A 14,956-nucleotide genomic window follows, 5' to 3' on the forward strand; every position below is an offset into this window, starting at 1 on the left:
TTGATCACACACTTCAAACAGATCAAGGTATTTTTCAAAAAAGAGCTAGCAAAAAAGAGTTTTACAATTAAATAATTAGTTTAAACTTGTAAAGCTTGTAAACTTCTGAAGTTTTATAGATGCAATGTAATAACATTATAGGTTATTATATATACACTGAGGTATCTGGCACAAGAAAAATAGGTGACAGAGCTCGTCTTGTAAGTCCTGTGATTCCTGACAAAAACCCACGCTGTCTAGAATTTTGGTTTCACATGAGAGGATGGCATATAGGTCAACTCAACATCTATATTCAGGTAATTAACTTAACACTTTTATGAGGACAGATATATTTAATGGAAAAAATGTTTTAAAATATGATAGTTGTTTAATTTTTTTAGACTCCAAATGGTGGAAACAATTTAATATGGCGACGAGAGGGAAATCATGGTGATACATGGAAAGTTGCAAATGCTCCAATTCGACCTCAAAATGGCCGACAAATTGTAATTGAAGGTGTTCGTGGTATGGGGTATGCTGGAGATATTGCAGTTGACGATGTAAAATTAATTGATGGATACTGTCCTCCTCCTGGTATTTAATTCTACACATTTTTGTCTCATTTGTTCTTGTTCTATTTTTTCTCTTTCATGTTTTTTTCTCTTTCATGTTTTTTTCTCTTTCATGTATCACCTCACTAGTCATCTCACCTCACTAGTCATCTAACCTCACTAGTCATCTCACCTCACTAGTCATCTCACCTCACTAGTCATCTCATCTCAATATTTTAGAATTAAACTTATTATTTTAAAATTTATAAAATTTTTTTTTTTTAAGTTTTTAAGTTTATTTGCAGACAATATGTTTATATTTCTACAACCTTTCATTTAAGTCACTCAATTCCACAATTCTGCACTAATAATACTCAATCCCACAGTCCTGCACTAATATCACTTAATCCTACAATTTCTGACTTGTTCTACTCAGTCTTACAAACCTGCATGTATATCAGTCAATCTCATCACAGTTCTATACTTATACCAGTCTCACTGTCTTGCATTTATAGAATTTTTTTTGGCCATGAATTCATTTAAGATCAAATTTTTTAAAATTAAAATTTGTCTTTAAAATTGTAAATTAAAAATTGTAACAGCATTTACATGACTAAAAATACAACTTTGTTAAACTTTAATCTGAAATTTAAAATACAATTGTATAATAGAATTTATTATATAAACATTTTAAATTTTTAGATATACATAACACTTTAAAAATGCTTTAATTCAAATCAAAATATCAAAAACCTTTATTATTTTGTCATAAATATTTTTAAGTAAATATTATATAAACATCTATATTTTATTTCCTAAAATAATAAAAATAATACTTGGAACCTTTATTAATTTATAGGAGAATGTTCTTTTGAAACTGGAATGTGTACATGGAGTAATACAAAAACAAATCTGGATACATTTGATTGGATTATTGGAAGTGGTGGTACTCCATCTTTTTTTACTGGACCTGATGTTGATCATACTACAGGATCAAAAGAAGGTAAGATTGGCAATATTGCTTAATTCTAGCTGATAAAAATTTTCAAAAAGTCTTTTGTGAAGTAAAAAATAGAAAACTTGGAGTGGATAACACTGAAGCCTTAATTCATTTTTTATGTATCAGTTCTGTGTTAGTTCTTTTCCTACTGCAGTGCTATTACATCTGTTGCTTTTAATTGAATTATCAGTTTATATTCAAGAAATTTTTATATCTTCATAAATAAAGTTAAATGATAATTAAATATATCCAGTAAAAACTTTTAAAAATTCCTAAATTAAAAAAAATTAAAAAAAAAATTCCTGCAAAACTCTAATAGCAAAAAAAAAAAAAAAATAAAAATAATCAGAATTTTTTTAAAAAAAATGCTAAGCTACTTAACTTAATGGTCATCAGTCTTTTTTAAAAAATTTATAAAAAATGGTCACCAATCTTTTTTGACTTTTATAAGAGTTTTGACATATGGAGAGTAAAAAATAAATGATATATGTTGTTATTTTTGATGTTGCTATTTTTGATGTTGTTATTTTTGATGTTGTTATTTTTGAATTTACAAAATGGTGCCAATTACAATATAACCATTATTCCTTTTTCTAAATTCTGGTAATAACAGACCATAACTAAGTGCTCTGCTAATAACAGACCATATTTAAGTGCTCTGCTAATAACAGACCATAACTAAGTGTTCTGCTAATAACAGACCATATCTAAGTGTTCAACAGACTCTAACTAAGTGTTTTTGTGTCATCTTAGTTTTCAATGTTTTATGAGATTATTACTATTTTGTCTAACTAAATTAATTCTTTTTTAGGTTTTTATATGTACATTGAAGCTTCTGATACAAAGAATGGTGATAGAGCATGGCTTTTATCTGAGGACTTTACTCCAACTCTTAGTCGCTGCATTGATTTCTGGGTACATATGCTTGGCTCTGATATTGGAACACTGAATGTACATATACGTGGGCAAAATGGAACCATGACAAGAATTTGGACTTTATCTGGTTCCCAAGGTACTAAATGGATAAATGGACAAGCTCCTATTGTCTCAACAGTTGATTATCAGGTTATTTACTTAATGTTTCAAATGTGTTTGTGTTTACATATACATACATTTAATAATTAGGTTTTTATATGTACATAAGCTTTCAATACAAAAAATGGTGATAGAGCTTGGCTTTTATCTGAGGACTTTACTCCAACTCTTAGTCACTATATGTATATATATATATATATATATATATATATATATATATATATATATATATATATATATATATATATATATATATATATATATATATATATATATATATGTATATATATATATATATATAGATGTATATATATATATATATTTATATATATTTATATATATACATATATATATATATATGTATACATATATATATATATATATGTATACATATATATACAACCCTCGGAATTAGGGTCGGCAGTTAGATCAGTAATGCCGACCTAACTGCTAACCTAAAGGTGTTTGAGGTCAGCAAAAAATTGCCAACCTTGTTTGGCAAATTATTGCCAACCTCAATTTTCCTGATTCCGAAGGTATATATATATATATATATATATATATATATATATATATATATATATTATATATATATATATATATATATATATATATATATATAATATTCTAAAAAAATATACACTTTTTTTTTAGATTGTATTTGAAGCAATTACGACTGCTGGGTTTTCAGGAGACATAGCTATTGATGATATTGTCTTTTCAGAATATAAATGTACAAATATTCCAGCCAATTCTGTGCCACCAGATCCTACAACTCCTCCCCCAACAACTGTCACCACAACACCAATGCCAACACCTAGTATGATTTAATTTTTGTTTTTAGTTCATATTGTTTTTATACACTTCTTGTTTTATAAAAGATTACTGACTGTTGCTTATTGTTATTATTACTTTTTGTTTTATCATTGTTTTATCATTTTTTTTTTCATTGTTTTAATTATTTGCACTAAAAAATTTTTGGGTTCTCAATTATGGAAATCTGATTTTGAAAAATGATTTTGGATTATAAGAGAATTTTTTAATATGAGAAAAATTGGGAGACTTTAAATTTCACTGTTTTTGTGTGTGTGTTTTTTTTTTGATATTGATATTTATGAAAGTGTGTTAGTAAAGTTCATTCAGAAAAAATGTTGTTTAAAACGATGAGTTTGCATGACTGCACATGTTTTAACAATTTAAAATAGTATTTGTGGTAACCACTAACAACAATTTTTTTTTAAATTTTAATCATCATAACAAAAAAATTTATTGTTATGCACATAATATTTAGCTTTTGTAAGCTAAAAAAATTTTTCTTTAGTTGCTATTGGTTGGTTGCTATTAGTCATAGTTGTTGTAATATTTGAAAACATTTATTTTTATTTTTTTAGTACCAAATTTCTACACATGTAATTTCACATTTGACAAATGTAGCTGGTATGATGACAAGACAGCTAAATTTACATGGACACGACATCAAGGAAGCACAAGTTCTGTTGATACAGGTCCAACTAGTGATCATACAACTGGTGCTAGTAAGTTTATTTTTTCAAAAATAATTGTTTTCTTTTGCTTGATTAATTCATTATGATGCAATCTTTTGCTTGATTAATTCATACAGTTCAATTTACTTGATTAATTTATTAAATAATGCAATCATTTGCATATATATATATATATATATATATATATATATATATATATAACTTAACTTAACTTGTTTCTCCGCGCAGCGGCCTTGTTTGTCAAGGTTCGTGTTTCGGAGTTATAGAGTTGAGAGAGGGTTATAACCACTATTAAGTAGCCTCCTCATCTGTAGTGGCTTTATCTGCCTTGAGGAGGTGAATAACAAAAAAAAATAAAAAAATAAAAAATATATATAGAGAGAGAGAGAGAGATAAAAAGAGAGAGAGAATAGTAATGTAGTATTAATGTTATTGGTGCACTTTACCTGTTTTATGTTAGTGAAAAACATATTGATACAACACATTAGCAGTAGTTAATGATTTTAATAGCTGAGTATCACTTATGGCTTTTAAAGTCTGAGACTTATTTAAATTATTTTAGTATCACCTCCTCCACATATTTTACTTGATTGATGGAGTTATTTGGAATGGCATATATTTATAACTTTTTGTTATTTCAAACATTTACTTTAAATTCTCTCCAGTGCACTTTTGTTTGAGCTTAATTATGTTAAATAAGTATGCATAATCTAATAAATTATTTGATAATTGCATTCGAATATATAATTGCACAATTTTGCTTAAAACCTTTACCCAATTTTTTTTCTCCATGCATTATCTCTGTGTGACTTTTTGACATGATGGAGTGTAGCTGTATAAATAATTTACCTTTTATTCCATATGCTTCTAGTTTAATAATCTTTTATGCAAGGCTGTTGAATGTTTTAGAAAATCTAGATCTAGTATATATCTAAATATATATCAACGTATAAATGCAAATATAATATTATATTGCATTTTTATAAAAAACTTTTTTTTTATAAAAGTTGAAATTTGTATAAATATAATTATATTAACATTTTTAGAACTTAATTACAAGTAATTAAGTTCTAAAAATGTTAATATAATTTTATTTATAAAAATTATATTTGTTGTAGTTATGTACTTGTAATATAATTATATTTATACTAATTAAAGAAGATTTTTTTACTTCTTATAAAATGAACATAATCTTTAAAAATTATAATATCTTAAAAAATTGTTTTGGATTAGGTGGGTGGTATATTTTTATTGAAACATCATGGCCTCGTGTTCAAAATGATACTGCACGTTTGATGAGTGCTAGTATCCCAGCAACAAGTAAAATTTGCTTAGAATTTTGGTATCATATGTTTGGTGATCACATTGGTAATTTGACTGTTTATACTATGGTTCAAAACAAATCAACTGCAGTATGGACAAAAAGTGGTACACAAGGTCAAAGATGGAAGCATGCTGTTATTCATCTTACATCAGCATCCAAGTTCCAGGTAACTTTAAAATCAAATTATTTTCCTAAATTTTTGATAGAATTTTTCATACTTTTGTATAATACAAATGTAAATACACATAAACTTAAATATTTAAGAACTAGCTGTCATGACCTGTAAAATATGGATGTAGGGGAGTTTATTTCACACCTACCTCTATTTATACCTACCTTTATTTCTTATTCAGCTGATTATCTATTTCTTTACTTTAATGTTTTTTAAATAAATAGTAGAAACATAATTAATTTAAACATTTGCTCTAAGAGCAAAAAAAATAAATGTTTTAATAGCATGCTTAAAGCAAGCTAATTAGATCATTTGCCTCGTTTATCTATTAGATCATTTGCCTCATTTATTTATTTTGAAAGAAAACACCTTCCTACTTTAAAAAAGAAAATTATCTTTTTAATGTCCTAGATGGGCTGATTTTTCAAAATTCAAGGCTTAGAAATAATAAAATTTCAACCATTAATCAAGAATATATCAAATTTACAAAGCAAACGAAAACCGAAGCTAGGTATGTCAAATCTGCCCCTTAAAACAAAACATTTTCAGTTAAAACAAAGTTTTAAAGTTTTTGCTAGCTTTGGGCTATTTATTTTTTATTGCCTTCACAGCAGCATCTTCTGGAGTACTAGGACGGACTTATTATTTTTTTCTTTATTAAGTCTCAATAATTTTTTTTTAGATCGCAGCTTATTAGGACTAATTACCTGAGCACATTAGTAACAACTATCTAGACATATGCAAAATAAATTTCTACTGCTGTTTTGATGTTTTTATAAATGTTAAGCTTTTTTTTAAATTTTCTCCCTTTCTTTTTTTACAGTGTATAATATCTTTACATAGGTATATAAATATCTATACTATGTATATAAATATCTATTAAACTTCAAAAGTTTTTTATTTTGTATTTCAGAAAAATAATAAAGTAAAAAAAACGGTTCCATTTGAACCACAGCGCTTTGCTTCTGAAACTTTGTGAGCTGACTACTCTGTCACAAAGGTGTGTTGTCTAACCAAGATTTTAAAACTATTTAGCAAACTTTATAAAACGGAAATAAATGTTATAGATCAAAATTAAGGATATGTTGTCGCAGTGCAATTTTTATGTAAGAGTATGACTGTAAAACTTGATATATGTTTTAACATTACATAGTCTAAAGTTTACATAAGTTAAATATTTGCATACACTTTCGTTCACATTTTCTTATTAAAAAAGTGCTGCAACTCTTTCTTGCCATTACCTCAGTTGTAATGGCGGCCAAGAGTTCTGTGCCAAACACGCTTGAAAGGGCACTACTACTATCTATACTATAGTTAAGTATTATTTAAATATCATATAATACTTGAACACTTTATACTTAAGTGCTAAAGCTAATATATCTTTATTTCTTTACTTGACCAAGTTGTTGTTGCCAAGTTGTAAAATTTTTAATTTTTACCTTTTTTATAGGTTGTTTTTGAAGGAGTTGTTGGACCAAGTTACAGAGGAGATATTGCACTTGATGATTTGAGTTTGACTGAAGGATCCTGCCCTCCTCAAGGTAAAAAATATTTTTTTTTTGTTTTATTTGAAGAAAACTTTTATAAATGGAGAAAATAGTCCTTTGATTATATGATTTGATATCAATGATTTTTAGTGAATTTAGTAAAAATAATTTTTAATTTAATTTAATGAATATTGCTGTAGTAGGAATTTTTATATTGATAAGTATTGATTTTAAAAGTCAAAGAGATGTGTAAGAGAAAAACTGCAAATTTTGTAAAATGCATAGATTGTAACAAGTAAAAGGTTTTTTAAAAATACCTTATTATTCACTTAATTTTAAAATTAAATTATAGCTGAGTGTACTTTTGAGGATCCAGATCTGTGCGGCTGGACTAATATTGGCGGAGATGATTTTGATTGGACAAGGGACAATGCTGGTACTTCATCATCAGGAACTGGACCACAAAATGATAATACTTTTGGAACTGCTGCAGGTTTGGCAAAAGTTTATTTTATGTTATTTGCTACCTTTTTAATTATTCATATAAATAAATAAATGTGTTTATATATATATATATATATATATATATATATATATATATATATATATATATATATATATATATATATATATATATATATATATATATAATATAAATATATATGTATATATGTTTATATTACATATATATATATAATATATATATATATGTATATATATATTTAAAGATATATATATATATATATATATTTATATATATATATATTTATATATATATATGTATATATATATATATTTGTATATATATATAAATATATATATATTTGTATATATATATAAATATATATATATATAATTATGTATATATATATATATATATATATATATATACTATATATAGGTTATTATATGTACATTGAGACTTCCACTCCCCAGACAAAAGGTCACAAGGCATGGTTAAAATCTCCCAATTACTCAGCTACAATAGGGCGGTGTTTATCTTTTTGGTATCATATGTATGGTCAAGATATTGGAACTCTTAATGTTTTAATTGATCAAAATGGATCTCGTTCTGCTCCCATATGGACATTATCTGGAGAACAAGGGGGTTTGTGGCGACCTACTCGTGTTACAATAAAAAGCTTTGTTTCTCATAGTGTAAGTTTTTTTTAAAAATTATTTTATTTACCTTTTGCATTCATTTAGTATATAAATCATTTTTCTTTTCTAAAGATAATATTTGAAGGAATTACTGGTCCTTCATATAGAGGAGACATTGCTCTTGATGATGTTATGGTTTCTGAGGGTCCTTGCCCAGATCCAGGTTTTTGTGACTTTGAAAGTGATTTGTGTGCCTACACAAACATGCCGTATGGTGATCAATTTGATTGGCAGATTGGTTCAGGAACAACGTCATCTGTTTTGACTGGTCCAACAACTGATCACTCTACTGGAACTGCTCTTGGTTATTTTTTTTAACTTCATTTAGATTGCTTTTCATTTTTGTTACTGTTTTTTTAAATAAACTTTTTAAAAAGCACTTTTTGTTAATGGTTTTTAAGAATTGAATATTTTTATATTTAGGTCAATATATTTTTATTGAGACATCATATCCCAGATTAGCCCATGAGGCAGCAATACTTCGCAGTGAAACAGTTCCTACATCAGGAGATGGAAAGTGTGTTCAGTTCTGGTATCATATGTATGGATCTGAAATTGGAAAACTTGAGGTTAACATGCGTGTTGGCAATGATATTTCTGAAACTATTGTGTGGGAACTAAGTGGTGATCAAGGAAATGTATGGAAGCAAGGCCAAGCACCATTTTTAAGTCGAGGGCAAAATATGGAGGTAAAGCATAACTGTGAATTTTACTTGTGTTGCCATAATAGCGCTATTGTCAATTTTATGAAATCATTATGTTTTTCTATAAAATGTTTCAGATTCGTTTTGAAGGAATACGTGGTTATGGATATAAAGGTGATATTGCGATTGATGATATAACTGTTACAAATTTTGCTGGATCGTGTCCAGTTCAGCCAACACAAGCTCAGCCTTGGGGTTGCAATTTTGAGCTAGGATTTTGTAAATGGACGCAATCAAAAAAAGATGATTTTGATTGGACTTTAAACAAAGGTCAGACATCATCAGTAGGAACTGGACCAACAGTTGATCATACCACCAATACAAGTAATTTTGAATTTTATTTTTAATATATCATAACTTAAATCTAAAGTTCTAATTTAAATTAAATTTAATTAATTTTTTAATTTAATTAAATTTTTATTTAATTCTAAAATGAAATTAAGACTGAAGTTGTCACAAAAAGCATTATTGATTTGGGCATTGAGCATGAGTTAAATTGGAAATTTAATTTTTCCATTCAAGTTTCACTCCACTTTACTGAACATTCTAATATTAAAAAACAATATTTAGTCTTTAACATATTTTATTATTTTAGCCAAGGGAACTTATATTTATCTTGAGGCATCATGGCCACGTAAAGAAAATGATACAGCAGCTCTGATAAGTCCGATAATTCCTGGTAATGGTACAAGAGCGACATATTGTTTATGGTTTGCTTATCATATGTATGGTCCTCATGTGGATACCTTAAAAGTGTATACACAATCGCAAGGCCAGACAAGACCACCAATTTGGATTAGAAAAGGTTCAAAAGGATCAGAATGGGGCCATGCTGAGGTTTCAGTGGATGTTTTGTATGACACTCAGGTAACTTATGTTATGTATTTTTTGTAACATTTTTTACTTATACAATTCCTTTAAAACACAATTTTTATAAATTTTTTACATTGAAGGTAATAATTGAAGGAACACGTGGTACAGATTACAAAGGGGACATTGCAATTGATGATATAGATCTTTGGTGGGGTGACTGTTATACATCAGGTTTGCTGTTTAATTAAATATTCTTTTTTAAAAGCTTTTTAAACAAAAAACTGAAACCTTCTTCCATTATTTTTTTAGGAGTTTGTACATTTGAAGGTGCTGACATTTGCTTTTGGTATGTGGATACATCAAAACAGCTTAAGTGGGAACGTGCATCTGGTTCAACTTCTAGTTTTCAAACTGGTCCTTCAACCGATCATACATATGGTACTGATCAAGGTAAATGCATATATCTAATAAATATACTTAGATAATATGATACAAAATAAAAATAATATACTTACATAATTAGATACAGAAAAAATATTGAGCGGTAAATACTATATAACTTGGTGTTTAGGACATTACATGTACATAGAGACTTCAAATGCTGCTCCGAATACAGAAGCTAGAATGTATAGTCCGTGGTATTACAATTTTGGGCAAAGTTGTGTTCAGTTTTTTTACCATATGTACGGAGCACAGATTGGAGAGCTAAACATTTTTATAAGATATGCTCAAAATGCCAATTCTTACTTGATGTTTTCTAAAGTTGGCAATCAAAATAATACATGGCGACTTGGACAGGCTTCAGTTTTAAATGTTGGTTACTTTCAGGTATCATTTTTATATTAATGAGTAGTATTTAAAAATATTTATTTTAATGAATAGTATTTGAAAATAGTAAAAATAATAACATAAATTCTATTTAGATTATTGTTCGTGGTGTTAAAGGGTCAGGTTTCCAAGGTGACATTGCTGTTGATGATTTTCGTATTCGAGATGGTGCATGTCCTGCAGTTGGAAACTGTGATTTTGAACATATAGATTTCTGCTCTTGGGAACAAGAAAACTCTGATCATTTTGATTGGATAATTGGATCAGGAGCTACATCTTCTACCTTTACTGGTCCAAGTACTGACCATACTACTCAAACAAATGGAGGTTTGTTCTCTTTTGAAAATGTTCTTTTTAGTTTTCAGAAAACTTTATTTAAAAGTAGCATGAATAATATTTAGTATAAAAGAAAATAGAAACATGTTTCTATTTTCTTTTATACTAAATATTATAATATATATTTATATATATATATAATATATATTTTTGAAATAAAATAACTTATGTTATTATATCTCTATCGATTAAATTACTAAAAATATTATTATGCAAAATTTTAATTTTTTTATAGGGTATTATGCATTTATTGAAAGTTCCTCACCACGTGTCGTTGGGGATAAAGCTTCCTTAAAAAGTGAAATATTTGCACCAACTCCTGTCAATGGAAGATGTTTTAGTTTTTGGTATCATATGTATGGTGCATCAATTGGAACATTAAATGTTTATATTCGAAGCTTAAACCAAGGTGTGCACATTTTTGATAATTTTGTTAGGCTTATAATTTTATTATACAATTTTCAATCTTGGCTTATTATCAAAGTTTTTGGTTTTTTGAAGGAAATTTTATTGGAAATGAAATAATGTGGCAGTTGATTGGAAACCAAGGTAATCAATGGTTTCAAGGGCGCATGGGACTAAATGTTCCAACAGATTATCAGGTGAGTTTATATAAGACTAAGTGTCATTTGGTGATATTTATTGATAGTTTGGTAAATTTAATGATATTGTTGTAATTGTTATAATGTTGATGATGATCACCTAATTGGTGTTTTGACAATGTTGTTGACAATTTTGTTAAGGACTTTCCGCATAGAGTATCATATATGATACAATTTAAATTTAAGGATAGTATCATTACATACAATATTATTTTAACAATATATTTTAATAGGATATATTGCTAAAAAATTTTTTTCCAAGATTGCCCAATAAACTTTCAAATTCTCTTTATATATAGACTATAGTTTTATTGTAAACCAACAAAATTGATATGTTCTTTAGCTAAAATATATTCATAAATCTAGAAAAACTAAGAATAAAAAATTAAAATGGGTAAATCTATATCACTTTTAAGTTACAAAGTTAGTTTGAAGTTTCCTTAAGTTTATAATAATATGTTAATTTGTTATATGTAATTGTATCTAATACAGCATGCGTTAGCGACATAATTATGTAAACATAATTTTATTTATTATTATGCATATTTTCAAAGTAAATAATTTTTGTTTTGACTTCTGTGTCTCTTATTGAATAATATTGTATTGATCCAGTAAAAAAAAATCATATGGTTCATATTTGTGCTCATATTGATCCTGTGGGATCATAACTATTCTTTTATTTTATGCATAATCTTTTGTTTGTATAAATAATTTGTCAAAATACAACATTTCTGCATAGTTTTCATTTATATTATAAAAAATAATGCAATTTTGAAAATTAAAAAAACCCATTTTTGGAGCAAGATATTTTTTCACATAAAATATTTTGTATTTTCTTTTCATGCAGTAAAGGGATATTTATATATTTATATATTATTTATATATAGGGGTTAATGCTTTTATCACAAAACCTTTTCAAGCAGTTTCAGTTTATTTAGATTGTGATTGAAGCCGTTCGTGGTGCAAGTTACACTGGAGATATTGCAGTTGACGACTTTGAGTTTACTGTTGGAAGTTGCTCATTACTACCAGTTAATGCTTGGCCTCCTGGCAAAACAACATTGGCACCTACTCCTACAATAACAACCTTAGGACCCACTGCTGGTAAACAACAGTTTACTTTCAAATTTAAAATTATTTAATAGAAGATAAATTAAATATATCATAAATAGTATATTTGATTATATGAATATAAATTAAATATACCTCATATAAAAATGAACTTAGGTAACCAAGGAAATGATTGTAACTTTGACAGTTCTATATGTGCTTACTCAACTAATTCATCATCTAAAACATTCAGTTGGTTACGACACCAGGGACCAACAGACTCTGATGGTACAGGTCCTCGTAATGATCATACAACCAATTCAGGTAAAGGTTATTACATGTATGTTGATGCATCATATCCTGCTAAAGTTAATGATTCAGCTTGGCTTGTACAATCTGGTATTAACAACATGAATGGTTTTTGCGTGAGTTTCTGGTATCATATGTTTGGGCCCCATGTTGGAACTCTAAATATTTGGCTTCTGGTATTTGTTTTTTATCTAGTTAATTATAATTAGTTTTTAAAACTTTAAAATTGAAAAAATTACTAAAAGTGATTTTAATGCTATTTTAGTCTTCTGTAGTATTAATAAAATAAATATGTTTTTTTATATAGTTCCCTTCTCAAGCTCAACTTAAGTGGAAACGCATGGCTTCACAGGGTGATAAATGGAAGCATGGGCAAATATACATTCCACGCAAAGATGGATCCCCTTTTGCAATTGTTTTTGAAGCTATACGGGGATCAGGTTATGCTGGTGACATTTCTTTAGATGATATTACTTTTGTATCAACAGATCAAGGCTGTCCTGGTGAACGTATGTTAATATCTTTTATTCATTATCTTATATCTAATTTTTATTTATTATTCTTAAGTTTACGATTTTCATGTTTGTTATAGGCGAATGTACATTTGAAGCTATTCAGTGGCCAGGGTCAGGTGCTGCAGATTTATTGTGCGGTTGGACGCAAGAAAAAGTAAAGGATAACTTTGATTGGACAATTACAAGTGGTAGCACAAGTTCAGCTCAAACTGGACCAAGTACTGATCACACACTTAAAACAAGCCAAGGTGGCTAGTTTTTTTTTTTTTTTTTTATTTAAAAAAAAATATATATTTTTCTTAATTCTTTTTCTTAATTTGAATGTTTATATCATTAATTAGGGCGTTACATTTATATTGAAACATCATGGCCACAAAAAGCAGGGGATAAAGCAGTGATTATATCTCAGTCATATACAGCAACTCGTGGTCAGTGTTTTACATTCTGGTACCATAAATATGGCAGCACTGTCAGTAATTTTACTTTATATACACGTATTGATAACATTGATACACCAATATGGTCAAGAGGAGCTTATGATGAAGGAAATGTCTGGCGTCCAGCTTTAGTGACAATTAAATCACCCCTTAAACCTTACCAGGTGTGTTTCCATTTTTTTTTTTTTTTTAACTTTTGCATTTAAGTTTTTCTTTTCCAAAAATTTTAAAGAAAAACTATTTCGAATTTAAAGTTTAATTTTAATTTGCAGCTGGTTTTTGAAGCATTTGTTGGGTCAGGTTACACAGGAGACATTGCCATTGATGATATTTTATTGCAAGATGGTGAATGTCCTCTACCAGGTAAATGTTATTATTTAAAAAAGTAAAAATATAAAAACAATCAACTAAATATTTGATTACTATTATAATTAAAATTTTTTTTTTTAATAATTTTGCTATTTAAAATACGAAATTTATAATAATGTATTATTATTTAGGTGATTGTGATTTTGAGGATTTTGAGAGTTGTACATATGAGCAGGAACCTACTGAAGATAACTTTGATTGGATAAGAGGAAATGGTGAAACTAGTAGTTGGAGAACTGGTCCAACTAGAGATAATACAAAGAATGATAAATCAGGTTTAAAAAAATTTTTTAAAATTTATTTGAAATTTATTTAAGATTAATACAATATTCTGTTTTATTTACTTATGCTGTTTACTTTTGATTTTATTTATTTTCTTTTTTTATTTTTTTTTCTTATATAAATTTTAATTACATTTTTATAAATTAATGATATATATTTTCATTATATTTTGTTAACTTAGGATCCTATTATTATATTGAGGCTTCATACCCGCAGAAAAAGGGTGATAAAGCTCGCATGACAAGTGAGCTGTTCCGACCAACCAGTCGAAATGGCCGCTGCTTGCAGTTTTATAGGCACTTGTATGGTGCGTCTATAGGAACACTTAATGTTTATGTAAAGTATGGTGCTGGAAATTCATCTGATGCTGAGACACTAATATGGTCAGATTCAGGAAATCAAGGAGATTCTTGGATTCAATCACAAGTTCCAGTCTATAGCAGTAGCCCTTACAGAGTATGTTTTTACTTTTATTTTCATGGTGACTTTTAAAACAG

General features: G+C 27.5%; 1 protein-coding gene across 2 annotated transcripts in view; it reads left to right on the plus strand.

Annotated features, from left to right (window-relative positions):
• Positions 1–14,956, plus strand: part of LOC100207753 (MAM and LDL-receptor class A domain-containing protein 1) — a 65,972-nt gene that overhangs the window by 23,027 nt on the left and 27,989 nt on the right. For both annotated transcript variants that reach the window (XM_065792443.1, XM_065792444.1), the window contains 29 exons: positions 1–27; positions 142–296; positions 381–573; positions 1,390–1,533; positions 2,342–2,595; positions 3,220–3,385; positions 3,957–4,100; positions 5,304–5,560; positions 7,017–7,107; positions 7,406–7,546; positions 7,955–8,211; positions 8,287–8,518; positions 8,638–8,903; positions 8,996–9,242; positions 9,514–9,785; positions 9,872–9,962; positions 10,041–10,181; positions 10,303–10,559; positions 10,655–10,886; positions 11,131–11,304; positions 11,397–11,497; positions 12,436–12,601; positions 12,725–13,032; positions 13,164–13,365; positions 13,449–13,619; positions 13,713–13,972; positions 14,081–14,171; positions 14,309–14,452; positions 14,641–14,915. The exon at positions 1–27 is cut by the window's left edge and continues 111 nt beyond it. In XM_065792443.1, the coding sequence (XP_065648515.1) occupies positions 1–27; positions 142–296; positions 381–573; positions 1,390–1,533; positions 2,342–2,595; positions 3,220–3,385; positions 3,957–4,100; positions 5,304–5,560; positions 7,017–7,107; positions 7,406–7,546; positions 7,955–8,211; positions 8,287–8,518; positions 8,638–8,903; positions 8,996–9,242; positions 9,514–9,785; positions 9,872–9,962; positions 10,041–10,181; positions 10,303–10,559; positions 10,655–10,886; positions 11,131–11,304; positions 11,397–11,497; positions 12,436–12,601; positions 12,725–13,032; positions 13,164–13,365; positions 13,449–13,619; positions 13,713–13,972; positions 14,081–14,171; positions 14,309–14,452; positions 14,641–14,915 (5,459 nt within the window). The remainder of the gene's footprint in view (positions 28–141; positions 297–380; positions 574–1,389; positions 1,534–2,341; positions 2,596–3,219; positions 3,386–3,956; positions 4,101–5,303; positions 5,561–7,016; positions 7,108–7,405; positions 7,547–7,954; positions 8,212–8,286; positions 8,519–8,637; positions 8,904–8,995; positions 9,243–9,513; positions 9,786–9,871; positions 9,963–10,040; positions 10,182–10,302; positions 10,560–10,654; positions 10,887–11,130; positions 11,305–11,396; positions 11,498–12,435; positions 12,602–12,724; positions 13,033–13,163; positions 13,366–13,448; positions 13,620–13,712; positions 13,973–14,080; positions 14,172–14,308; positions 14,453–14,640; positions 14,916–14,956) is intronic.

This window comes from Hydra vulgaris, chromosome 03 (assembly GCF_038396675.1).
Source record: "Hydra vulgaris chromosome 03, alternate assembly HydraT2T_AEP".
NCBI classification, from domain to species: domain Eukaryota; kingdom Metazoa; phylum Cnidaria; class Hydrozoa; order Anthoathecata; family Hydridae; genus Hydra; species Hydra vulgaris.